General features: G+C 31.0%; 1 protein-coding gene across 1 annotated transcript; it reads left to right on the top strand.

Annotated features, from left to right (window-relative positions):
- The first annotated feature begins 1070 nt into the window (after nt 1–1070).
- LOC127727104 (probable very-long-chain enoyl-CoA reductase art-1) lies at nt 1071–27904 on the top strand. Its single transcript, XM_052234519.1, has 12 exons — nt 1071–1122; nt 4528–4578; nt 14607–14658; nt 15841–15885; nt 19795–19898; nt 20944–21056; nt 22531–22636; nt 23033–23105; nt 23607–23650; nt 26096–26153; nt 26768–26902; nt 27586–27904. The coding sequence occupies exons 1-12, from the start codon at nt 1117–1119 to the stop codon at nt 27711–27713; spliced, it is 915 nt and encodes a 304-aa protein (XP_052090479.1). The 5' UTR covers nt 1071–1116; the 3' UTR covers nt 27714–27904.

Genomic DNA, 27904 nt, shown 5'->3' with positions numbered 1-27904 from the left:
TTGAACTTGCATGCTAAATATCAACTTTTTGATATGGACGTGCTCTGACGTCCCAGAGTCTCAGCTTGTCTGGCAAAACAGCCGTTGGATGTCAGAGCAATCTCGGACAAGAGACAGGGTTGAGTCCTTCTGTTCTTTCCAACATAGGTTAACGTGTAGGATGAATTAAGTTTCTTACCAATGAAAAAAGAATGCTATCAAAATGAAATTTTACAGTCATATGCATCACGGTTTGAACAATTAAAAAAAAAGTCTGAAATTATACCCCTTACACTAAATTTATCGTTTATGATCACATAAAAAGAGATTGTTATACAAGGCTCTAAGATGGAACACTTCATCTTTTGGACACATATATTCTTATTTAACACTGGAAGTATGCACTGTAAATTTCCTTTACCACAGTTTGTTTTTCTCTTTATATTCTAGTTCAACAAGGAATATAATTTTAATCAAATGTTAGTATTTTGAAAATAAATAATATAATTTGATCATTTTTCAGTCAAAATTGTTGAAGTTGTGATGATGAGAAAAAAATGGGCTTGGGAATGAATTTATAATGATTTTTTGGGATATTTCAAAATAGTTTTAGGGATATGGGATATTTGTAAACAATATTTATTGGGATATTAGGGGTAAACATTATAGGGATATGGGATATTGGGATAAAAACTTAATGGGATATGGGATATTGATACCCCCCCTTAACAAGCCTCTGTACTTAATTTAGATATTCTTTGAATGATTTAGTTGTCAGAAAACAACACCGGACAACATGATTTTTTGGGGGCTTGAACATTTAAATTATACTATTTTATTAGAAGAAATATAAGAAAGAGTGTGTAATTGGCAATAGTTGGTGCATAATATACTCTAGTTAATACTGAAACTTAAAATATTCCAAAAAGATGCCTGAATAAAAATATAATTGCTGGTGAAAGATGGAACATGGAAATTAGACTTGTTCAGATATTATTTCAGATATATTTCATTTACGTAGTTCTGTATGAAATATATAGTGAAAAAATCACAGATACACGATAAAAATGTGACGATGATAAAAAATTAACTCCCTTTGTCAATTATCGCCCTTCACACACAAACAAGCACAGCAGAATGGAGGTACTGGTCAAAGTCTATATATATTTGTCACTATATTTACACCGTCATTCTCATGCAGGAAAATAAACACACTAAATAAATGGAATAGTGCTGTCATACAGTTATTCCAATAATAATGAATACTTCCGATCTCCGTACGTACATATATACCGATGCAAGACGTTTGTGTCACACTACCGTTTCGGCCAAATTACCACTTCGGCCACAATCGTTACGGTCATACTTGGTCAAGTCGTTTCAGCCATGCTTTTTATGTTAAAACTATAATTATTGAGGATAGAAAATATTAGAATAATCGTAAAAGGGGTATTATGAATTATCTTCTGGTTGTGGCCTATAATAGTATTATCAAGGATTTGTATAGTAAGATCTTACTATACAAATCCTTGGTATTATCTATTTCTTGCAGGAAGAGATTTCTCACAAAAATTGTGTAAATCTAATTAGCTTATCCAGCATCATGAGACGATATAACTACATTTCCATTGGCGATGCATTAGGTTATTGATGACTTTCAAAGGTTAAGATGATGTACATTTCGTCCTTGGCAACGGACATTTTCGATTTCTTTAATTATATACAAAACACCCACACTTTTCAACTGAGAATCTTCTTTTTGTCATATTTTGTAACATTAGGTGTACAAAAAGTTTAAAATGTCTGATGTAAAAGTTGACACCAGATCATGACATATGACGTCATACTGGTATGTACAAACAAGGATTTGTATAGTGATAATCCTTGGTACAAATGACTTTATCAATGATTTCACAGAATTTTAAATTTAACAGATGAGAGTGTTGACTATAAGAGAAATTGGTTTAAAAACTTGTGAGAATTGGATATCGCTTGATATCAACTCTAGTTATTTAATTTGAATAGTAATAATAAACTCGTCGAACAAAATAGGTAAATTTACTACACATTCCTTTATAAAAGTTACATTATCTGAGTTATCTCCCCTTTTATGGCCAAATTGAAAAAAAATATTCAATCAAACAAAATATATTTGTATTTGTAAAAAAACAGTTGTATTTTAAAATAAAATAAAACACATCAATGTTATTCATAATTTGCAAATTTCTTTAAATGTCTAGACCAATTGTTTTCTGCTACCTTACAATCCATGATGGCAGAATCTATTTTGCCAACCATGTAAGACCCTCATGGGCAGTCAAGGTCATTGAACACCTTGTAGTAAAAGTAATGTTTTTATGCCCCTGTCGTAGCGGAGGGGGCATTAAGTTTTACCCTTGTCCATCTATACGTACGTACGTACGTCCCAAAATTGGTTTCCGTTCTCTAACTTGAGTTTGCCCCAACCAAATGTTATGAAACTTATACACAATGCTTATTACCACAAAACACAGATCAAGTTTGAATTTTGGTGGCGTCACTTAAACCATTCTAGAGTTATGCCCCTTTATAAATGGAAAATTTGCAAAATTTTTAGTTTCCGATCTCTTAAGTTTGCCTCAACCAAATGTTATGAAACTTATACACAATGCTTATTACCACAAAACACAGATCAAGTTTGAATTTTGGTGGCGTCACTTAAACCTTTCTAGAGTTATGCCCCTTTATAAATGGAAAATTTGCAAAATTTTTAGTTTCCATTCTCTAACTTAAGTTTGCCTCAACCAAATGTTATGAAACTTATACACAATGCTTATTACCACAAACCACAGATCAAATATGAATTTTGGTGGTGTCACCTTAACCGTTCTAGAGTTATGCCCCTTTATAAATGGAAAAATTGCTAAATTTTTATTTTCTTCTAAATATCAAGTAATTTTTAAAATTGGAGTTATCTTCCTTTGTCCATGATTATAGTTGAATCAACTACAATCAATGCTTTATACAATGCAATGTTTAATTTTGACTTCTACTGATAAAACACAGATCAAGTTGAATTTGGATAGTGTCACTTTAACCATTATTGAGTTATGCCCCTTTATAAATTGAAAGATTGCAAAATTTTTAGTTCCCATTCTGTAACTTAAGTTTGCCCCAACCAAACATTATGAAACCTATATACAATATTCATTACCACAAAACTAAGTACAAATTTTTTGTTTCTGTTTTCTAACTTTAGTTTGCCTCAATCAAATGTTATGAAACTTATACACAATGCTTATTACTACATAATACAGATTAAGTACAAAATTTGGTGAGAACACTTTTACCATTCTTGAGTTACGTCCCTTTATAAACATAAAAATTGCTGAATTTTTCGTTTTCATTCTCTAACTTTAGTTTGTCTCAACCAAATGTTTTAAAACTTATACACAACTGTTCTAGTGTTATGCGTGTTTACAAATAGAAAAATTGCTGAATTTTTAGTTTCTGTTCTTTACTTAAGTTAGCCTCAACCAAATATTATGAGACTTACACACAACGCTTATTACCACAAAACTCAGATCAAGTTCAAATTTGGGTAGCGTCACTTTTACTGTTCTTCAGTTATGTCCCTTTATAACTATATGCTATGCAAGCGGGGGCATCATCTGTGTCCACATGTTGACACTATCCACATTTATTTCTATTTTGCAATTGAATAGTGTCAATATCTAAATTACCGGGCTCGGTTTACAACATCACCGTAAAATTTAGGATATGCTACTCCATTTGAAATAAGTTTTCTACAGGTACAGCCAAACTTGCAGACCAAATCTTTGTATCTATGGAAGAATTTAGTAAAGATTTTAAGTAATTTGTGGTAATGAAATCCCTGACTTAATAATTTGTTGGAATACATAGATTACGCTCATTAAAAATCCAAAACGTCACTACCGACACGAGCATAGTGAACAAGTTGGGATATATAAACACCGTAAGACGGTGCCAAAGGAACATCACTGTCCAAAAAGGGAAAATTAACAATAGGGAAAGAAAAATCATCCCTTTTGTCGTAAATTTTTGTGTAGAGTTTCTGGTGTAATACTGAAATATCTCAATCTAGGAAAGGACAGTTATTGATGTTGATATTAGATTAATTTAAAGTAAGTTCCTTTGGGTAAATTTCAGCAGTATAGTTAGAGAATTCTTGATTATTTACCGAAAAAATATCATCAAGATAACGGTAAGTGTTGTTGAATTTATCAATTAAATGGAATTTAGGCGGTTCTTTACTGAGTTTGGCCATAAACTGTGATTCATAACGGTAAAGAAACAAGTCCTCTATTAAAGGGGCACAACTGGTGCCCATAGGAATACCTACAATCTGACGATAAACTTTATTGCCGAAACGTTGTATAAATGTTGTCAAGATGAAAATTTAGTGCTTTAATCATCTCATCATGCATGTATGATTTGTATCAATATTCAAGTCACCAGTCTCATGTTGAACAGACAAATTCTTCAATCTTGTGAATTCAAATGAACAATATCTATTTTTATTCTTAGGTCACTGTGCTACATGCAAAAAGTGGAAAGACATTGACAACATTACAAAATGTGAGTATAGTGTTTATTATATGCCAAGTAGTAAATACAAGTAAATGTGTCATAAATTCAATGACCATCATTCTGTATAAGTCATCCGTGAACGATATTGATACCAGTCACAGGATTTATCAAACCCCAACAGATCAACACCTGTTATAATTATATACATGTATATAATAAAGTGTATATGATATGGTTTTTTATACGCCTGTCAAATTTTTGACGGGACGTATAATGGTATACAAATGTCCGGCGTCCGTCCGTCTGTCTGTCCGTCTGTCTGTCCGGCGTAAACATGTCGCACCGTAACTTGAGAATGACTTATCCAAATTTCATGAAACTTAACATAGTTGTTTCTTATGATGGTCAAACGATCTGTATACTTTTTGGTGAAAATAAGATTAAAACTTTTTGAGTTACGGGACTTAAAACAGGTGTGTGTTTTTTTTCACATGTCGCGCCGTATCTCAAAAACATTTTATGATTTTTGCTTAAAACTTTACACACTTCTTAGTTATATTAATCTTAAGATCTGTATACTTTTTGGTGATGATTCAAAATTTTATTTTAGAGATATTGAGTATTTTGTTAAAAAAGGGGGAGGGGTTTTTCACATGTCGCGCCGTATCTCAAAAACAGTTTTTGATTATTGCTTAAAACTTTACACACTTCTTAGTTATATTAATCTAAAGATCTGTATACTTTTTGGTGATGATTCAAAATTTTATTTTTGAGTTATTGAGTATTTTGTAAAAAAAGGGGGAGGGGTTTTTCACATGTCGCGCCGTATCTCAAAAACAGTTTATGATTATTGCTTAAAATTTTACACACTTCTTAGTTATGTTAATCTAAAGATCTGTATACTTTTTGGTTTTGATTCAAAATTTTATTTTTGAGATATTGATGTTTTTTTTTTTAAAAGGGGGGTTTTCACATGTCGCGCCGTATCTCAAAAACGATTTATGATTATTGCTTAAAATTTTACACACTTCTTAGTTATGTTAATCTAAAGATCTGTATACTTTTTGGTTTTGATTCAAAATTTTATTTTTGAGATATTGATTTTTTTTTTTTTAAAAGGGGGGTTTTCACATGTCGCGCCGTATCTCAAAAACGATTTATGATTATTGCTTAAAATTTTACACACTCCTTAGTTATAATAATCTAAAGATCTGTATACTTTTTGGTTTTGATTCAAAATTTTATTTAAGAGATATTGAGTTTTTTGTAAAAAAAAAAGGGGGTTTTCGCATGTCACGCCGTATGTCAGAAACTATTTATGCTTATTGCATAAAAATTCACACACAAGACGACGGGCATATCATGTGCTCATGGCGCAGCTGTTTATTTAAGTATCACACACTTTATGAACCTTCAACCAATATAATCCCTTGAGCATAGCTCTCAGGCAGGGTTATATATGTGTCCAAGGTTGACATCTTGTTTTTATATAATGCGCAGTGCTAGTATGCTTCTAAAAAACTCACCTCTTAAGTACATGTTGTCATGAATTGTAGTCATAATTTAGAATGGTAATTTTTTAATAATGCATAAGTTTTGCTCATGAGTTCATCAAAAATTTAAATCTTCAAATTCTTGTGTCATAATCAAGTCATCATTTGCCTGTTTTTCATGAAAACAAAGAAAAGTGCTGAATTTATGCAGTATTCCATCTATATTTCCTTTGTGGAAACATCATGAAATAACAAAATAATTTAAGAAAAGCTTTTTTATAGCTGTTGACATTATCTCATCAAATATGAAGTTGTGTCTCGGGTGCCCTCATACTTTTCCAATCCAAAATATATTATAAAGATGATGTTAAACGAGGAAAATCATGAAATTTGACAAAATATTCATATTTTGTCATGGTTTGTTGCTGTCACATTTCGTTAAATATGAAATTAATTTTTATTTCCTAAACACCCTGTACGTTAGTATAGTATAGACAAAGTATGGTAACTTTTAGCTCACCTGGCCAAAAGGCGATGTGAGTTTTTGGCTATCCCTTTGGATCCGTTGTCCGGTGTAAACTTTTTCAAAGATCTTACCTGAAACCACTGGACCAATTTCAAAACTTGACCTGAATGATCCATAGGATATCTAGTATGTTTTTACTCTGGTCTGTCAACAAACATTGCCTCCATGGCTAATCATAGAACATTGTGGTAAAATGCAGTTTTGGGCGTTTATCTCATAAACTAAATCAGTTTGAGCAAATAGGACAGGGAAAAATGATCAACAGGTCAAGGTCTATCTAGGAGAAAATAAAAAAAAATAAATATGACAACCCATTTTGGAGTCATTTCCCCTGAAATGTCAATTTTTAGCAAAGTTTTTGGCTTCTATCTGAAAATCTAAAGCATGAGCAAATCTTACATGGGTTAAAATTGACCTGCTGAGTAAATATCAGAAAAATTGGACATCCAATGGAGCTGTTACCCCTGAAATGTCATTTTTTTTTTCAAATTCACAGTTTTTGATTATCTTGAAAACTATAACAGATATAATTTTAAACAGTAAAAATGACCAGAATAATAAGATCTACAAATTAGTCAATAAGCATGAATCATCAATTAACCCCTTATAGGAGTTATCACGCTTGAAAGACTAATTTTGTTTATTATTTGGCAGCAACTATTATAGATTGTGCAAAGCAAAAGTTTTCAGCAAAATAAAATCTACAAATAAGTCAACTTAACTGAAATTGTCATGGGTTCAAATTTGCTTTAAATAATGAAGGGACCATTTGAAATTTTAAGTGAAGGGTCCTCCATAAGAAATCAATGGTCGTGTATCAAGCATCAGTGTAAAGAATGGTAGGTCCTTGACTTTTGTAATCTAAAAACGAAAAATCCTCTCCCAGAAAAGACAGGTCCCGGATCTTGGACCCACACTAATTTGAACCCCTGATTGTCAGTTGAATGTTTACAGGAGTTATTGCCTTTGAAAGATTTTTTTATCCATTTTTATCCTATATTGGTATGACGTTGGCGTCGTCGTCCGAAGACACATTGGTTTTCGCACTATAACTTGAGTTTAAGTGAATGGATCTCTATGAAATTTTACCATAAGGTTAAATACCACAAAAGGAAGGTTTGGATTGATTTTAGGGGTTATGGTACCAACAGTTAAGGAATTAGGGGCCAAAAATAAGCATTTTCTAGTTTCCAGACAATTACTTGTGGAACGGTGTATGGATCTCTCTGAAATTATACCACAAGTTTCCATACTACAAAGGATGGTTAGGATTTGCTTTGGGGGGTTATGGCTCAAACCGTTTAGGAATTAGGGGGAAAAACAAGGTTGTCCTGGTTAATGGACAAATACTTTAGTACAAAACATAATTTAAAGCAGTGTAAGGGAGATAAATCAAATACATCATTTGAATTACCTCCCTTACACTGCTTTTAAATGATGTATAAAGTAATGGTTAATGAACAATTAAGACAATTTAAAACAGTGTAAGGGAGGTAATCCAAATACAACGTTTTGATTACTTCCCTTACACTGCTTTTAAATTATGTTTAAAGAAATGCATATTTATAAAGGAAGACCAGTAAAAATATCTGCAAATGTTGCATCTTCTTTTTTTTACAAAAAAATCCATATGAAAGATTTGACACCACATTTTAAATTCTATTATAAAATAGATTAAGTTAGCACTATGGTAAATTTAAATGGGTAATTATGGTTGCAAACTCCATTGGAAATTTGAATTGAGATTATGACCATATCTTGAGGAAAAGATTTTTTTTGGGGAAAAAGGGGGGGTGGGGGGTTAAAATGAAATTGTGGGGGGTCAATTTTTTCTCCTTTCAGATTTCAGAAATTAAAAAGAATTATTCTTCAAATATTTTTTTTTCAAATTTCAAATATTGAAAAATTTCAAGAAGTAATCTTTAATTGCACAGTATGGCGCATTAGAATTTTAAAATCTTTGACCACATTTATTTATTTGTTATGCCGAATCTAACCGTGTATTTAGATTTTTAATTTTGGGTCCAGTATTCAAATTGGTCTTCATTAAGGTCCAAAGGGTCCAAAATTAAACTTAGTTTGATTTTAACAAAAATTGAATATATGGGGTTCTTTGATATGCTGAATCTAAACATGTATTTAGATTTTTGATTTTGGGCCCAGTTTTCAAATTGGTCCAAATTTGGGTCCAAAATTAAACTTTGTTTGATTTCAACAAAAATTGAATATATGGGGTTCTTTGATATGCTGAATCTAACCATGTATTTAGATTTTTTATTTGTGGGCCCTGCTATCAAATTGGTTCATATTGAGGTCAAAAGGGTCCAAAATTAAACTTTGTTTGATTTCATCAAAAAATGAATTATTGGGGTTCTTTGATATGAGATTTTTAATTTTGGGTCCCGTTTTTTAAATTGGTCTACATTAAGGTCCAAAGGGTCCAAATTAAACTTAGTTTGATTTTAACAAAAATTGAATTCTTGGGGTTCTTTGATATGCTGAATTTAAACATGTGTTTTGATTTTTGATTATGGGCCCAGTTTTCGAGTTGGTCCAAGTTGGGGTCCAAAATTAAACTTTGTTTGATTTCAACAAAAATTGAATATATGGGGTTCTTTGATATGCTGAATCTAACCATGTATTTTGATATTTTGGCCCCGTTATCAAATGGTCCACATTGAGGTCAAAAGGGTCCAAAATTAAACTTTGTTTGATTTCATCAAAAATTGAATTCTTTGGATACTTTGATATGCTGTATCTAACCATGTATTTAGATTTTGAATATTGGACCATAATAGGTAAATTAAAAAATTTTAAGTTCTTAGACCACATTCATTCTGTGTCAGAAACCTATGCTGTGTCAAATATTTAATCACAATCCAAATTCAGAGCTGTATTAAGCTTGAATGTTGTGTCCATACTTGCCCCAACTGTTCAGGGTTCGACCTCTGCGGTCGTATCAAGCTGCGCCCAGTGGAGCATTTTATTTCATTTTTTGCAGAGAAATCATTATAGACAGAGAGAAATTGTAATAAGCAAAGATGTTTAGCACAATAAGATTTACAAATAAGTCAACATGGCTGAAATTGTCAACTAACTTCTTTTAGGAGTTATTTCCCTTGAAATTTTTTTTTTCTATGTGTGCTGTTTTTGCACAAACTATAATAGACAGTGAGAAACTATAAAAAGGCAAAACTATTCAGCACAATAAGATCCACAAATCAGTCATCATGGCCAAAACTGTCAACAAAATCTTTATAGAAGTTATTTACCCTGCTTTATGATTTTTATCTATTTTTTGCATTTTGTGAAAAACCATTTGAGTTAGAGAGAAACTTTAAAAGTAAAAAAAGATCTGCAATTATGTCAACATGGCCACATTGTCACACTAGTAATAGGATTTATTGCCTTGAAACTGCATACCTGCCAACGTTTGGAAGTCCCCATGGGGGTTTTAGTGCGCGACAACAATTCTTTGCGACATATTTTGCGCATGCTGTTTCGTGGTCTAGAAAAAGTGTCATATTTGTATGATGAGCTTACAAGCCCTTTTCTTAAGTTTATTAGCATGATTCTAGTTATTATTAATATATCAGTAGAAAAGATGAATCTGTAGCTAGAAGACAAGGATTTATTTTCTTGTGTTAGGATATTAAATGATTGTTGATGTTTAAAATTATGCATAAAGAAGGACTTTTATCAGGTTTGGAACAACACCCCAAATGAGGGGTAACCCCTCAATCTAAGGACATTAAAAACCAATTTTAAGTACAAATGAGCACATATCTATAATATTTGAAGAAACTTTTCCTAAAGAATTATACATCTATCTGGTATTATATGGTCAAAACATGCCCAAGAATTTTGTAACGTTCCTGGATTTTTATCTTCTTTATTATTAAAAATAATTGGACCCCTCATTTAGAAAAGACTTTAAAGTTGTTCCAAATATAATGAATTTTCCCAATTTTAAAAATTTAAGTTAAAAAATCTTAATTTTTCTTTTTTCTTTTATACAACAGTCATTTAAGGGATATACCCCTCATTTGGGGTTTGTTCCGAACCTGTTTGTTTGGCCCTTGTGAAAAATGAAGTACAAATGTATAGTACATTGTACCTTAAATGATTTGCCCCATTTGGTAATTTAATTGAATACAAAAATGACATATGTTTCAGCAAGTGTAATGTCAATAAATTAGTGAATAAACTACTACCCCGGTATTTATTATCTTTATGGTAGTACTGCATCATTGAATTTTGTCAATCAGCCATGCTTTTATTCTTAAGCTGTTTAAGAACCTCCTTGCAGATGAACATTAACCTTCCATGTTCACGATTTTAGGTTACAATACACCATTAGATTTTATGGGCGCAGCCATTTTATGAGCATAACATGGTATTCAGAATTAAGAGTATAGCTAATCCTGATTGGTTGATATGTGCGCCCGTTATTTTTTGTTATTAGAGACTTCGTGCATTCTGCATTATACCAAAGGCCAAATAAATTATTTTCATTAGCCCTAACGGAACTGAGATGTCTTTTAAACGCTAAGATGAGACACGTATTTTTAAGTGCAAAATTGATAGGCATGGGAGATAAGTACAAATTACGCTAAGAAAAGCAACGCGAACCTATATTTTTTGGACCAAAAAATAATGTCCTAATAACTTTTCTTTAATTCTAGCAAGGTTTCGTTAAAAAAATCAACTTTCTGAAGTCTGTATCTCGAAAAAGGCTATCATTGTCGCCTATGGGGAAATTAATTGTTTATTTCAATCTATACAGCGTCGACATTTCTTTATCATAGTGCTCAAAAAGTGTCAAAAACAGTAATTTTACTTGATATTTGATGTGAAACTGTATTTTTTGGTGACAAATGAATTATTGATTAACTAATTTTTAAGCTATAGTCTGTTTCATTTTTGTATTGCGTTTTACCTTAGAAACAAGGGTGGGTTCGACTTTTGACTTACTGTGGAGAGAATATGTCATTTTCTGAACTTCTGCTGATTTGTTTGAAAAAAGCATGTACACGTCTAGAGTTTGGATATACAAATCGATTTTTAAACATGACAATCTCGATCCATGTGCTGTTATCGAAATTACCAAATTCAGTGAAAATGTACAGAAATGATCCCCTTGAACATTGAAATGTTCACTCGAATGACAGACTATAAAAAATGGAATAGGCATGACATTTTGTAGTTAACGAATAGTTTTCGATGTTTAAGCACAAATATTTACACATTTTTCATATTTTGAAATGCTATAGTCTGTTTCAAAAATGTACTTTTATACGAAAATGGTTTCATTTAAAACTGTTGTTCAAAATTCACCGTAGTAGTTACATAATGGATCGGTTTTGGTATCAATATAATCAGTACTTGATGACATACAAAGAATCATTGGAGAAAGTGGACATTATCTTCAGGCCCTTTTTAGCAGTACCGCATTTACTCAAAAAATCAGAAATTTTTTTTCCCTATTTTTTGACTGGGGTCACCTCTGATAAAAAATTGTGAAAATTCAGAGAGTAATGCCAGAACGTTTTGAAGATGATTTTTGTGTGGCATATATATTTGTGCATCTAACGAACTATGAATTGCATGATTCTAGAAAGTATTAAATACCGTATAGGTTACAATACACCATTAGATTTTATGGGCGCAGCCATTTTATGAGCATAACATGGTATTCAGAATTAAGAGTATAGCTAATCCTGATTGGTTGATATGTGCGCCCGTTATTTTTTGTTATTAGAGACTTCGTGCATTCTGCATTATACCAAAGGCCAAATAAATTATTTTCATTAGCCCTAACGGAACTGAGATGTCTTTTAAACGCTAAGATGAGACACGTATTTTTAAGTGCAAAATTGATAGGCATGGGAGATAAGTACAAATTACGCTAAGAAAAGCAACGCGAACCTATATTTTTTGGACCAAAAAATAATGTCCTAATAACTTTTCTTTAATTCTAGCAAGGTTTCGTTAAAAAAATCAACTTTCTGAAGTCTGTATCTCGAAAAAGGCTATCATTGTCGCCTATGGGGAAATTAATTGTTTATTTCAATCTATACAGCGTCGACATTTCTTTATCATAGTGCTCAAAAAGTGTCAAAAACAGTAATTTTACTTGATATTTGATGTGAAACTGTATTTTTTGGTGACAAATGAATTATTGATTAACTAGTTTTTAAGCTATAGTCTGTTTCATTTTTGTATTGCGTTTTACCTTAGAAACAAGGGTGGGTTCGACTTTTGACTTACTGTGGAGAGAATATGTCATTTTCTGAACTTCTGCTGATTTGTTTGAAAAAAGCATGTACACGTCTAGAGTTTGGATATACAAATCGATTTTTAAACATGACAATCTCGATCCATGTGCTGTTATCGAAATTACCAAATTCAGTGAAAATGTACAGAAATGATCCCCTTGAACATTGAAATGTTCACTCGAATGACAGACTATAAAAAATGGAATAGGCATGACATTTTGTAGTTAACGAATAGTTTTCGATGTTTAAGCACAAATATTTACACATTTTTCATATTTTGAAATGCTATAGTCTGTTTCAAAAATGTACTTTTATACGAAAATGGTTTCATTTAAAACTGTTGTTCAAAATTCACCGTAGTAGTTACATAATGGATCGGTTTTGGTATCAATATAATCAGTACTTGATGACATACAAAGAATCATTGGAGAAAGTGGACATTATCTTCAGGCCCTTTTTAGCAGTACCGCATTTACTCAAAAAATCAGAAATTTTTTTTCCCTATTTTTTGACTGGGGTCACCTCTGATAAAAAATTGTGAAAATTCAGAGAGTAATGCCAGAACGTTTTGAAGATGATTTTTGTGTGGCATATATATTTGTGCATCTAACGAACTATGAATTGCATGATTCTAGAAAGTATTAAATACCGTATAGGTTACAATACACCATTAGATTTTATGGGCGCAGCCATTTTATGAGCATAACATGGTATTCAGAATTAAGAGTATAGCTAATCCTGATTGGTTGATATGTGCGCCCGTTATTTTTTGTTATTAGAGACTTCGTGCATTCTGCATTATACCAAAGGCCAAATAAATTATTTTCATTAGCCCTAACGGAACTGAGATGTCTTTTAAACGCTAAGATGAGACACGTATTTTTAAGTGCAAAATTGATAGGCATGGGAGATAAGTACAAATTACGCTAAGAAAAGCAACGCGAACCTATATTTTTTGGACCAAAAAATAATGTCCTAATAACTTTTCTTTAATTCTAGCAAGGTTTCGTTAAAAAAATCAACTTTCTGAAGTCTGTATCTCGAAAAAGGCTATCATTGTCGCCTATGGGGAAATTAATTGTTTATTTCAATCTATACAATTCTGACTAACACAGAGGAATACAACACAAGTTCAAAATCTAGCATGTTAGAATTATCTTAAGAGAAAACGTTTTTGATTGGCTTATTAATTTGATCATGAGAAACACAGAATTTGATTGGCTGATCACGATTGTCTTCCCTTGGGAACAGGTCAAAATCGGGAACATTCATATTTTTCGTGTAGATTTTCACTAAATCGTGTTTTAGAGGTTTTTTCACGATCACGATCGTGCAATCGTGACAAAGGGTCAAAATCATGTAGTACACGCCTAAATCGTGAAAGTTGGCAGGTATGAAACTGATTATGATAAAGGATTTTTTTTTTTTTTATCAAAATTGCATAATTATTACCAGGTGAGCGATTCAGGCTCTTGGGAGCCTCTTGTTAATTTGCATTAATATTTGGGCCAAATAAGGGCCTTATTGCCCCTTCTCTTTTTGAGTTGAATAAAGATTCATATTATTTCATGGAAATAAAACAAGAAAAAATAAAATATTTTTGTGCAAATTCTGCCTTAGGTGTGTTATTGATTATATAGAAACTTGATAAGAAATTATTTATTTCATGTTTTGAACATATCAATTTTCTTTATATTTTAGAATTCATAAGAATATAACTAAAATTCATGCAAATAAAGTAAAATAATTATGTAATTATGTATGCTCCTTCTTTTTCAGTTAAATGCAAAATCCACAATAGGAGATGTCAAAAAGCAGTACCAGGTTAAAAGTAAGTTCTTTTAGATTTTTATCCTGCTTCTGACAAAAATCAATCTTTATCAATGCATTGAATCATATCTATGCAGCAATTTACAGGGGCTTTTTTTATGCCCCTGGCCACAGCGGAGGGGGCATTAAATGTTTTCCTTGTCCGTCCGAACATCTGTACGTCCGTCTGTATATACGTATGTACATAGGTATGTACGTCCCAAAATTGGTTTCCATTTTCTAACTTTAGTTTGTCTCAACTTAATGTTATGAAACTTATACACCATGCTTATTACCACAAAACACAGATCAAGTTGGAATTTGAGTGTCATCACTTTTTACGTTCTGGAGTTATGCCATTTATAAAGTTATATGCAAGCGGGGGGATAATCTGTGTCTCCATTTATTTAAATTTTAAAACAGCATACTGGAAGTACATGGTAAAGTTTAATAACTAATCAAAGAGGCATACCGGTAGTACATGGTAAAGTTTAATAACTAATCCGGTAGTACATGGTAAAGTTTAATAACTAATCAAAGAGGCATACCGGTAGTACATGGTAAAGTTTAATAACTAATCAAAGAGGCATACCAGTAGTACATGGTAAAGTTTAATAACTAATCCGGTAGTACGTGGTAAAGTTTAATAACTAATTCGATAGTACATGGTAAAGTTTAATAACTAATCCGGTAGTACGTGGTAAAGTTTAATTACTAATCTGGTAGTATGTGGTAAAGTTTAATAACTAATCCGGTAGTACGTGGTAAAGTTTAATAACTAATCCGGTAGTACATGGTAAAGTTTAATAACTAATCCGGTAGTACGTGGTAAAGTTTAATAACTAATCCGGTAGTACGTGGTAAAGTTTAATAACTAATTCAATAGTACATGGTAAAGTTTAATAACAAATCCGGTAGTACATGGTAAAGTTTAATATCTAATCTGGTAGTACATGGTAAAGTTTAATAACTAATCTGGTAGTACATGGTAAAGTTTAATAACAAATCCGGTAGTACATGGTAAAGTTTAATAACTAATCTGGTAGTACATGGTAAAGTTTAATAACTAATCTGGTAGTACATGGTAAAGTTTAATAACAAATCCGGTAGTACATGGTAAAGTTACTAATCAGAGAGTATAAATTGATATCAAATATATATGAAATATTTGAACTTTTAAATATTTAACTCCATTTTTTTCCAGATTCAAAGTTTTATCCAACTAGACAAGCATTTAAAACTGATCCAAGTAAGTAAAAAGTACAAATATCTTTTAATGTTAGAAGTATTTTCATGTAAAAAAATTTCAAGCCAAACTATAAAGCAATAGTGTCAGCAGTGTTCTCCCCAGGATTTTTGGATAGCACCAGGGTAACGCGTGTGGACTGCTTGGTGAAATGATTCATACAATCAGTTGTGTTTGCTTTGCTTAGCTATATTTCTAGTAATTGTAGTTTTTATGTCTCCTGTTTTGTTTTAATGTTGTGGTACTGTGTTATGTAGACATTGAAAATTATTGGTAAAAAGAAGTAAATCAATAAACAGTTTGACATGTATACTTTAATATTTAAAAAAAAAAATAAATAAAACATGATACATTACAAAATATTCATCTAAATTTAAAGTTATTAAATCTATTATAAAATCAATGATCAATAAGAATAAAATATCATTCAAAAGAGAACAAAAAAGTTTAATTTAAAAAACTTTCTTATTTCTAGAATGAAAGATGTTGTATTGTGAAAGGATTCCTGTCATAAGGAGATATAAAATTAAAAAGAACAAATATTGTATTATTATTTGAACCAGTTTCTATCTTAAATTTTAATAAAAAGAAATTTTTCATAAATTTCAAAACATTTTGCCATAGATTTCATATAAATATTAACTTTTCTTGTCTTTAGTGATAATCAAACATAGATACAGACTTAATACTGCACTGAAATCTAAATCTTTATTTGTCATGATCCATTTAAAAAGAATTCCTAAATCTATAAATTTATCCTAGTTCTATAAGTAACCCTATTCAATGTCAACAACAAAGTCTCCCTATTTTCCCGCCTAAATGACAGGAAGTAGATATAAATAGATTTAACATGTGCTTATGGATAAAATTTGCAAATCAGTTCTGTTATTCATTAATTATCATATGGATATAGATATCCAGTTTGAAGGTACAGTCATGCATTTTATTTATAAAATAGAATAGATTGCAGTTAATTGTAAATAATCTTGGGTATTCTATGTGAACTAACTTGGTCATGTGATCTGTCCCCTTTGAATTACTTGTTGACAGATACTATGATAGTTTGAAACCCGAATATCATGCAATATAAACTATGTCAAAATTAAAGATAATTTGGCCATGGTTTAATCAGAGACATATAATACTATTATATAAGTATTGAGAAGTGTATAATGGTCAATTATACGTAATGAGCCAACTTTATAATGACTATAATGTACAAAATGTGTACCGTCGTGTGAACTATCGGGTCAACACGGTTTGTGTACAAAGTATTTGCCGACTTGTCAGGTGGTGAGTGTAGCCATAAAATAGTTATCTACGATCATAAAGTTATGATCTCTTAATTAAAACACAAAAGAATCATTTTACAAGTGTTAATTACATCGATTAAATCCAATCAACAAAGGTTAACCTCATAAAGGTGAATCGATCATGTGGTGTAAACAATCTGAACTGGTTTGAACTGGTCAAATTTCACCTGGAATTTTATACCGCAAGGAAAAGATTTAACAAGTCATTTAAAACTTTACCGATTTTCGATTTTTTAACTAAAAAATTTAGCACCACGGAGAAATATAATACATCGCGGTAAGAACGATACCACCACGGTAAAAAATTATACATCGCGGGCCCGCTGTCCTTTAAGGCCCTGGGGAGAACACTGGTCAGACTCATATATAAATAAGAAGATGTGGTATGAGTGCCAATGAGACAACTCTCCATCCAAGTCATAATGTATTAAAAGTAAACAATTATAGGATTATAGGTCAAAGTACAGCCTTCAACACAGAGCCTTGGCTCACAACAGCAAGCTATAAAGGGCCCCAAAATGACGTGTAAAATAATTCAAACAGGAAAACCAAAGGTCTAATCTATATAAAAAACGAGAAACACTTATGAACCACACCAACAAATGACAACCACTGAACAACAGGCTCCTGACTTAGGACAGGTGCATACAAATGCAGTGGGTTTAAACATTTTAACAGGCGCCAACCTTCACCCTAACCTGAGACAGTAGTGTAACATTACAACATAAAAAGACACTATAAAATATCAATTGAAATGGCTTACCTTGATCATAAAGACATATAAACAAAAACAAGTGAACATACACTTAACATGCTTAAAGAATAAGTTTGATCTATGACACAATATAGATACAATATTAATAAAAAAGATGTAGGAACAATGTAAAAAAAAAAAAACTCTAACATGGGACAAAATGGTGTTAAATAAAATAACGTACACAGGTAAATTTAAATATAATAATTTTGTTGTTAGGAGTACGGAAACATTTTTATGCCCCCGCCGTAGCGGAGGGGGCATTAAGTTTTACCCTTGTCCGTACGTCCGTCCGTACGTCCCGAAATTGGTTTCCGTTCTCTAACTTCAGTTTGCCTCAACCAAATGTTATGAAACTTATACACAATGCTTATTGCCACAAAACACAGATCAAGTTTGAATTTTGGTGGCGTCACTTAAACCGATCTAGAGTTATGCCCCTTTATAAAAGGAAATATTGCAAAATTTTTAGTTTCCGTTCTCTAACTTAAGTTTGCCTCAACCAAATGTTATGAAACTTATACACAATGCTTATTACCACAAAACACAGATCAACTTTGAATTTTGGTGGTGTCACTTTAACCGATCTAGAGTTATGCCCCTTTATAAAAGGAAAAATTGCAAAATTTTTATTTTCTTCTAAATATCTAAGTTTATATAATATATTTTTAAAATTGGAGTTATCTTCCTTTGACCATGATTATAGTTGAATCAACTACAATCATTGCTTTATACAATGCAATGTTTAATTTTGACTTCCACTGATAAAACACAGTTCAAGTTGAATTTGGGTAGTGTCACTTTAACCATTATTGAGTTATGCCCCTTTATAAATAGAAAGATTGCAAAATTTTTTAGTTTCCATTCTGTAACTGAAGTTTTCCCCAGCCAAACATTATGAAACCTATACACAATATTCATTACCACAAAACTCAGGAAGGATCAAGTACAATTTTTTTGTTTCAGTTCTCTAACTTGAGTTTGCCTCAACCAAATGTTATGAAACTTATACACAATGCTTATTACTACATAATACAGATTAAGTACGAAATTAGGTGGCAACACTTTTACCATTCTAGAGTTATGTCCCTTTATAAACATAAAAATTGCTGAATTTTTTAGTTTGTCTCAACCAAATGTTGTAAAACTTATACACAACCGTTCTAGAGTTATGCGTGTTTACAAATAGAAAAATTGCTGAATTTTTAGTTCCTGTTCTCTACTTAAGTTAGCCTCAACCAAATGTTATGAGACTTACACACAATGCTTATTACCACAAAACTCAGATCAAGTTCAAATTTGGGTAGCGACACTTTTACCGTTCTTCAGTTATGTCCCTTTATAACTATATGATATGCAAGCGGGGGCATCATCTGTGTCCACATGTGGACACTATCCACATTTATTTACAAAATAAATAAATTTGTTGTTTACAGTACGAGTACAGAAGTGTAAATTTATTGTCATACTAAATACTTATCAAAGGTGGTACATATTAAAAATAGTGAGACGAGATATAACACAAAATAAGTAAACATTGAATAACAGAAATGCATAACAAATTGTGTCAACAGGTCAAATTAACAAGAAAGTACCATTTGAGAGTACTCGTATGTATTATTTTGTGGAACAATAAACACCATAGAAATAAAAAGCATCATTTAGTTCTGTAGTAACTTACATTTGCAACTTACAACAGCTATGTGTGTAACAAAAAGTAGATAGATTAAAAAACATTTTGATGAGTATTCATTTCATAATTTTTTTTATGACAAAAAGTTGTTGCTTCAAGAAAAACTTTTTAGAAAATTTGTTATTGATGGACATGTTACCATTGTGTTGCAGAAGGAAAGGTATTGAAGGATGAAGATATTTTGGGAGAACTTGGACTTGCTAGTAAACCAACATTGTATTTTAAAGACCTTGGACCTCAGATAGGATGGTCTACAGTATGTATGATTCACTTAAAACATAATATTAATTCAGGCAACAAATAAAATTAAAATTGTTTGATGTTGCCTTCCTACCCAAAAAAAATTCTATGACACAAATTGTTTCAAATTTTTTATCTCAAAAGTTTTTTTTCATGCTTTAAGGTCGTTTTATTATTAAACCAAAACAAATTGTATGATAAACATTTTCTGTTTCTAATCAGGTAAAAGCATGACACATGATGTGATAAAGATCTGTATTTAACATGTTTAATTAAACTCCCTTCTGGATGGAACTTTTTTTTTTTTTAATTTAGCATATTTTATTGAAATCTGTACATTTGTTAATGGAAAACATCAAGTACCGGTACCTTATCCCGGCCTCGTTAACATAAGTAAATAACATATTTATACAGCTGTTAGTTTTTGTTAGTACTATACATACAATTTTCCATACTTAAAAAAATCATATACCATGTCAGTAATATCAATAAAGAAGCTTATCATTAAGATTATCAAACATATAATTATCTAATATAACAAATGCACAGGTTTTGAAAAATACATAATTTGTGTTGTTTTAGTAGTAAAATATAAAGATATATAAGATATGTCTGTAGATTTTTTTAATTCAAATAACGAAAACAAAAAACAAAAAACAAGAAAAATTAAAAATAATTGAAAGATAGGTAATCAGATGAATTTCAAAGAAATTTAAAGTTGTTTTGTTTGTTTTGGTTATTTATTTGCACAGATGAATCATGTAGTTTTTTCTCATATAAGAGACAATATATCATATGACAATTCTATGTCTATTAATTTATGTACACATATACAATGTAAAAAATAACTGATTATTCACTGAAAAGGATGGCAAAAGCATTCCAATTCTGATCAAAAATATCTATTCTTTTATTTTTAACAGCAATTAATTTTTCAGTGCTGTATAAAGATTTTATTTTACTTTGCACTGCCTGCAATGTTAAAGCTTTCTTAAAAGGATGGAACTTTAAAGTAATATATTTTTTATCTGTTTTTGACAGAGACAATTTCTATTTTCTAGGTATTTATGTGTGAATATGCAGGACCGTTAGTAGTATACCTTATATTTTATACCAGACCAGCAATTATCTATGGAGTAGCAGCAGCATCAGAACCTAAAGCCAATGTAGTACAGTTAGTAGTTACAAACTTTTGTAATTACTTCTCAAAAATAATTTTATTATTTTTTTTCTCTTTCAAAATTTTTACTACAGTATATGGTTGCTCTTGTGTGAGATGATTTTAACAAAAAGTTTTAGGAAAATGGACTATTTATGCTTAATATATGTTATCACGGCATATATCACGGTGTAACTAGAAAGCACCCCAGTGGATTACTGTTGATTAAGATATAATAGTTATTCTAGATATAAATATTGAAACTACTCTGATTGTAATTGGGATGATTATTTGTCATCATGCTAACAGCTGACATTATTTATATCATTTACCCAGCTGGAGTTTCCAAGAATCACATTTTTCACCAAAAAAAATCATTTCCTCAATTTCAATAATTGCTCATGATTTAACCATTTGGTTACTACCTTACCTCGTGTCAATCAATGAAATCAACAAAATTACACAGCTGACAACTTTTTGTATGGATACCATTATCATCATTTCACAATTTCAACTTTTTCTCATCAATTTGACTGGATTTATTACACTTTTTTTGAAGGATGGAAGAGGGTAAATGTTTTAAATACTGTGGATTCATTATTATTTACTGGATACTAATTTTTGTTGATGGATTTTGTAAGTAATGGTGATTTATGAATTTAAATGTTTAACTAAGTACAAATTTTCTATAGGCTCATATGCTAACTTTGGCAAAACCATGAAATCAAATATCCTGGAAAATAAATGAATCCACAGTAGGCTTTTTCAAGAGTATGTTCTTTTCTAAAGGAAATCAGGATGTTACTTCAATGTAATTATAAAGGAAGAAATATTTGATGACCTTTAAAAAATGAAAACAACACGTTATAAATTTCATGCGTCTGAAGCACTTTTCTGGATTTATCTTCATCAGGAACGCTCAAAGCCGAATATTTGAAAACCAAGGATGTATAAAAACTGAAACAGTTGTAGAGCTATATCACCAAAAAGGACCTAAAAAATAGCCAAATCCATCTAAGATCAACTTTACATGAGGGAGTTGAAACTTTAGTTTTCTTATAATTTCAAAATTTATTAACGGACAATTTTAGAAAGGTTTTTAGCTTTTTTGATGTCATAGTGTACTCTGTGAACATAGTAAGAATAATCAGTTTAACCACATCCTTAATTTTTTAAAGATTATGAATGTCTTAGTATTTTTAACTGTCATGAATACAAAATAATTTATGATTAAGAAAATTGCTTGATATTATCTAATTGGAACTTTAAACCTCTATCCATCTAATCCAGATTGATTAAATTAGTTATTGGCACATTCTTCTATCTATCATGAGATTACTTATGTGTACATATTTTAATATGGTATCTGAAAGCAATGTCAAAATATCTAGACTGGATCAGTTTAACAAAAAGTTCAGATCTGAAGGATCTGTTATTAGGGGAGATAATTCAAAAACATCTCTCCTCAACAGAACATTATATATTTCAGCATTGCAGCAGCATGTTATTCTTTCCATTATATCAAAAGATTACTGGAGACAGTATTTGTACACAGATTCTCTAATGCTACAATGCCTATTATGAATTTATTTAAGGTAGGATACAATTTTATGTTTAAAATCATTGCCTTACCTTGATATTATTTTTTTTTAAATATTAAACTATAATTTCACTGAATTGGACCTTCTTGAATGTTTCATATGATTGAGACAATCTTCTGTGGCTAGACTATTTTTGTAAATAAATCAGTTTATTACACAGCTTTAGTTCTTTCTGTATTATTTGTCATTTTAAGCCATTCTTGCTGGAATGTCAAATATATCATGTAACTAATAAGTACATTTTCCTTTTATTGAAGATTATTTTTGGCCCAATCCTTAAAGGTATAAGAGTCATAGTCTAATTTTGTACATTTTATATGTGTACAGTGTACTACACCTATGTGTACAGTGTACTACACATGTATATTTACACATTTATCTACTTTACAGAACTGCAGTTATTACTGGGGATTTTCAGCTTTTATCAGCTATTTTATCAACCATCCTCTGTATACTACACCAGGTAAGAACCAACAGTTATGGACACACAAAATAAATATCCATTTTAATGTTGTCACAACACTTAAACATTAACACCATGAAAGATTATGGTTTTTTGTGTGTAAATTATTGGAATTTATCATTGAAATCTATAGTTTATTTTTAAAAGATTTTCTTTCATACCTGTTTTAAAGGAGAGGTTATACTAAATGAGAACAAATACTTGAAAGTCAAGACTTTGTAGAAAAACCACTTTAAATCTTTTTCTGAAAATATTTAGATTTGATATGAATTTTAAATGGATTTTTAGTTTTTAAATTTTTAATAATTATTTTTTAATCAGTTAGGAACTTTTATTGATTCTATGTCATTTCTCTATGAAGCTGTGTGGTGACCACATGGTGGCTATGTTTGGTAAACTTGTTTTAATGGGATGATGTTTCATTTATATTGTCACTAATATACTTTACTTATCTAAAATTATTCTATGATGTGATTTTAATTTTCTATATTTTATGTATAGCCTATGGAGATCTTCAGATATATGGTGGATTAGCTGCATTCTTGGTAAGTCTAAAGGTTCAGACATGACAATGAAATATTGTTCATTGCACGATAGCTGACGAAATAAATAGTTTGTACTTCCTGGAATAAAAGTTATCTTTAAAGATATATTTAGTTTGAAAGGTCTACAGTTAAGCTGCTAATTTGCCATCAGTCATTCTATTGGATAACAAATATGAGTAATTTATTAGAAATAATGTATATAAACTGTAAATTTTGAGGTTTTAGTTGTGTGCTTGCTTAATTTGATAAAGGCACATTTTCATAGTATGACAAGACATTATTTTTTCCTACATGAATATTGTTTGAAATTACAAAATAGGTAGATTTTTAACTGGATTTCCAAAGGATAAATTGGTTATTAGTCCCCTACCGACGAAGTCGAAGGGGACTTTAGGTTTGCACTCTGTCTTTCTGTCTGTCTGTCTGTTCCTCCGTCTGTCCGTCCGTCAGTCCGGCAAATCAGTTTTCCACACTTTTTTTCTTCGTGCTTGAAGATATTGATTTGATATTTTGTGTTTTGCATTTTCATGAAAAGTTACAGATCAAGTTGTTCCGGTCTGATGATTTTGTGCAGAGTTATGGTCCTTGAACTTAGAAAATTCACTCAAATAATCAGTTTTCCACACTTTTTTTCGTCATGCCTGAAGATATTGATTTGATAATTGGTATATAGTTTTATCATAACTAGTTACAAATCAAGTTCGAATTTTGTTCCGGTCTGATGATTTTGTGCAGAGTTATGGTCCTTGGACTTAGAAAATTCACTCAAATAATCAGTTTTCCACCCTTTTTTTCGTCATGCTTGAAGATATTGATTTGATAATTGGTATATAGTTTTATCATAACAAGTTACAAATCAAGTTCAAATTTTGTTCCGGTCTGATGATTTTGTGCAGAGTTATGGTCCTTGGACTTAGAAAATTCACTCAAATAATCAGTTTTCCACCCTTTTTTTCGTCATGCTTGAAGATATTGATTTGATAATTGGTATATAGTTTTATCATGACAAGTTACAGATCAAATTCGAATTTTGTTCCAATCTGATGATTTTGTGCAGAGTTAAGGTCCTTGGACTTTTAGTTTACACCATGACAAGTTATAGATCAAGTTAGCATTTTGTTCCAATACAATGAATTTTTAACCGGTAGGGGACTATGTATTGCCATGCAATACTCTCAGAATGCTTGTTGATTTGGGGATGTACGGTGGGAAGGCGGGCGGCTGCCAAACAGTGTCCCTGCATTTACTCATGAACCGATCAACCAAAGCTTTTCAAATTTTAATATGTTGTTACTGATGACAAAATGGAGGTCAAGATCAATATTGACGATTTTCACTTTCACCGTTCAGGAGTTACGGTTCTTGAAAGATTGAAAAATGGTCTTTCCAGTCGTGTCTGTGCTTTAACTCGTGAACCTTTCAACCAAAGCTTTTCAAATTTTAATATGTTGTTACTGATGACAAAATGGAGGCCAAGTTCAATATTGATGATTGTCACTTTTACCATTCAGGAGTTATGGTCCTTGTGGTATTGAAAAATGCCAGGACACAAATAAATGTTAAAATCTGGTTGGCTGTCGCTCTGACAGCCTCTTGTTAGATTTATCATAGTAGACAATAGGAATAATTTGGGAAAATGTGCCCTTATATCCAGAGTAATATTTTGTTCAATAAATATTTTTTCCACTTTTCTCCGTTACTTATTAACAGGATGACATTGTATTTGGTCAGCAACATAATAGTAATAATTTGTAAAGTATGAACACTTTTGGGATCTGTCAGATGCCTATTGTTGTTTGCTGATACTTTGAATTTCAATATGTTGAAAGAAATTAATATCTGTCAAACATTTATCCAATACATTTGTACTACAGACCAGAATGACTTCATATTTTGTAAGCAGTTTGACAGTGATGAGTTGTAACATGTGAATGCTTTTCAGCTCTTTCAGACACCTGCTTCCTATTTGAAGATACTGTAAAATTTTTGATATGTTAAATAATCTTAATATTTCTGTGACATTTTCCCAGTGTAACTGACCCAGAATAACTTCATTTTTGGTCATCTTTTTATATTGAGCATGCATAAGATGTATTTTATGGAAAAGTTATAACAACTGTTAATTCAGAAATTATTGCAAGGTTTTTTTATTGTGAATAATGCTACTGTGTGAGTATTGCAATAATAAGAACTTGCATTTTGAAATCGGACACATATATTTGTATGCAGCTTTTCAGCGCAATAATTGTTCTCACATTTTGGTTTGTCATGTCGAAATGGCAATAATAAGTGAACGCAATAATTTCTGAATTTACAATAATTGGTATGTAAGCTTGTTGAACAGCGAATTCCTTAAATGGCATGGTATTCTCAAATTTAATTTCCATCAATACACATATAATTGCAAAGGACGTACTTAACAAGATACATTGTTTTTATTTACAGTTATCTGAATTTGGAAACTTATCTGTCCACTTGTGCTTTAAGAATATGAGACCAGCAGGTATGTAGTATAGTTGTAGATGAAATGCAAACAAATGTTATTTTCATTATATTGAATTACATATAGACATGATAGACGACTCTTGTTGCAAAGTAACATATTAAGTTACTCTGTTTTGGGTCAAATTATATGTCTAAATTTCACATGACTCTCACTAAATATGCAGTTTTACCAATAATTAGTTCTCACCAATTTACGCACAAAAGTCACATAATAATGATAATGTAAGAAATCAATGCAACGTTGCAGTCAATACAACATCGTCTGCAAGAAAACATTAACTTATGGGTGATGACACCTTATGGTGGGTCTTCATAATGGTGTGACGGTCAAAATAGGAAAGTGTGGTCCAGTTTTGGAAGTGGAAATTGATTAAAATCATTCGATATGCTAAATTCACTTGTGAGATAAACTTGGCATGTGAAAATGTCACATGATACAACTTTTTCAACCTCCACATGGAAACAACAACTATCTTGGAACTCTCCTATTCAAGCTCATTATGCTTTCATTGATAGGAAAAGCTTGTTTCATTCACAATAATAACTTTTTGAGTAAATGTGAAATGAGATGTGATGAAAGTGATTTAAAGTTTTAACTCTTTTTTATTTCAGGTACCAAGGTCAGAAAGATTCCACAACCAGACTCTAATCCCTTCAATCAGCTGTTTAAATGTGTATCTTGTCCTAACTATACCTACGAAGTAATGGCATGGATTAGTTTCAGTGTTATGACTCAGTGTTTACCAGGTAACAATTTTATTTGAATTACTGCTTAAAACTTTGCACAATTTGGTTTTCTTCAAAAGCCAACAGAGCAGTAACTCTCCAGCGATTTGAAGTTTGATCTTGTTAAAAACGGTTCAATAAATATTACTGACCATCAATGTATAAAGGCTATGACTCAGTTTATTAAATTATAAAGGGTTATAGGATGTGGGATCACCAAAATACACTAACCCTTTATTAGGCAGTCTGCATTTGGTTGATTTGGGGCTGTCATGGAGGAGATTAGAACTAGTCAAATTATCAATTTAATACGTAAGTATGTGGCCAACGGAAAACGGAAAGCCTTTTTTTCAGAAGAAAACTAATGACAACACTAGAGTAACATCCCATGATCTAAACCTTTCCATTTTCTAGAATTCTTAATAAACTCTTAATCTAAATAATTCTCTGTTTTAAGTTCCTCTTCAAATTAGAATGCTATTACCAAAGTCTTTGAGAGATGAATAATACTAAATAGGAACAATATGATGGTGACTTCCATGCTTTCATTTATGTTGGAACATCAGTTATATAGACTAGCCCATTAAAGTTCTTTCATTTATTTTATTTTTTTAAATAAAAGTTATTTTCTTTTTTATAAATAAATATGCACATATTTTACTTGATGTCAGTTAAAAACATCTAACGAAATATTTTTATTTTAGCTGCAACGTTTACTGCTGTAGGATTTTACCAGATGGCAGTATGGGCAATAGGAAAGCATAAAAACTACAAAAAAGAGTTCAAAGATTATCCAAGAGGAAGAAAGAGTATTGTTCCTTTCTTGTTGTAGACATTTTCTATTTTTAAACGAGAGAATGAATGAAGTTTTGAAAATGTTGAGAGATCATGAAATAAATTCTTTAATCTTGTACTTAATCCAGTGGAATGCACATTGTTTGTTGTTTTGATGTGTCAACACTTTATTTATTGTCTTGTAAACAATTTTATTTTTAATTTTGATATTAAATGTGATCAAAATGA

This window comes from Mytilus californianus, unplaced genomic scaffold, assembly GCF_021869535.1.
Source record: "Mytilus californianus isolate M0D057914Y unplaced genomic scaffold, xbMytCali1.0.p SCAF_19, whole genome shotgun sequence".
Classification (NCBI taxonomy): Eukaryota; Metazoa; Mollusca; class Bivalvia; order Mytilida; family Mytilidae; genus Mytilus; species Mytilus californianus.
This window is presented reverse-complemented; position numbering and strand designations above follow the sequence as displayed.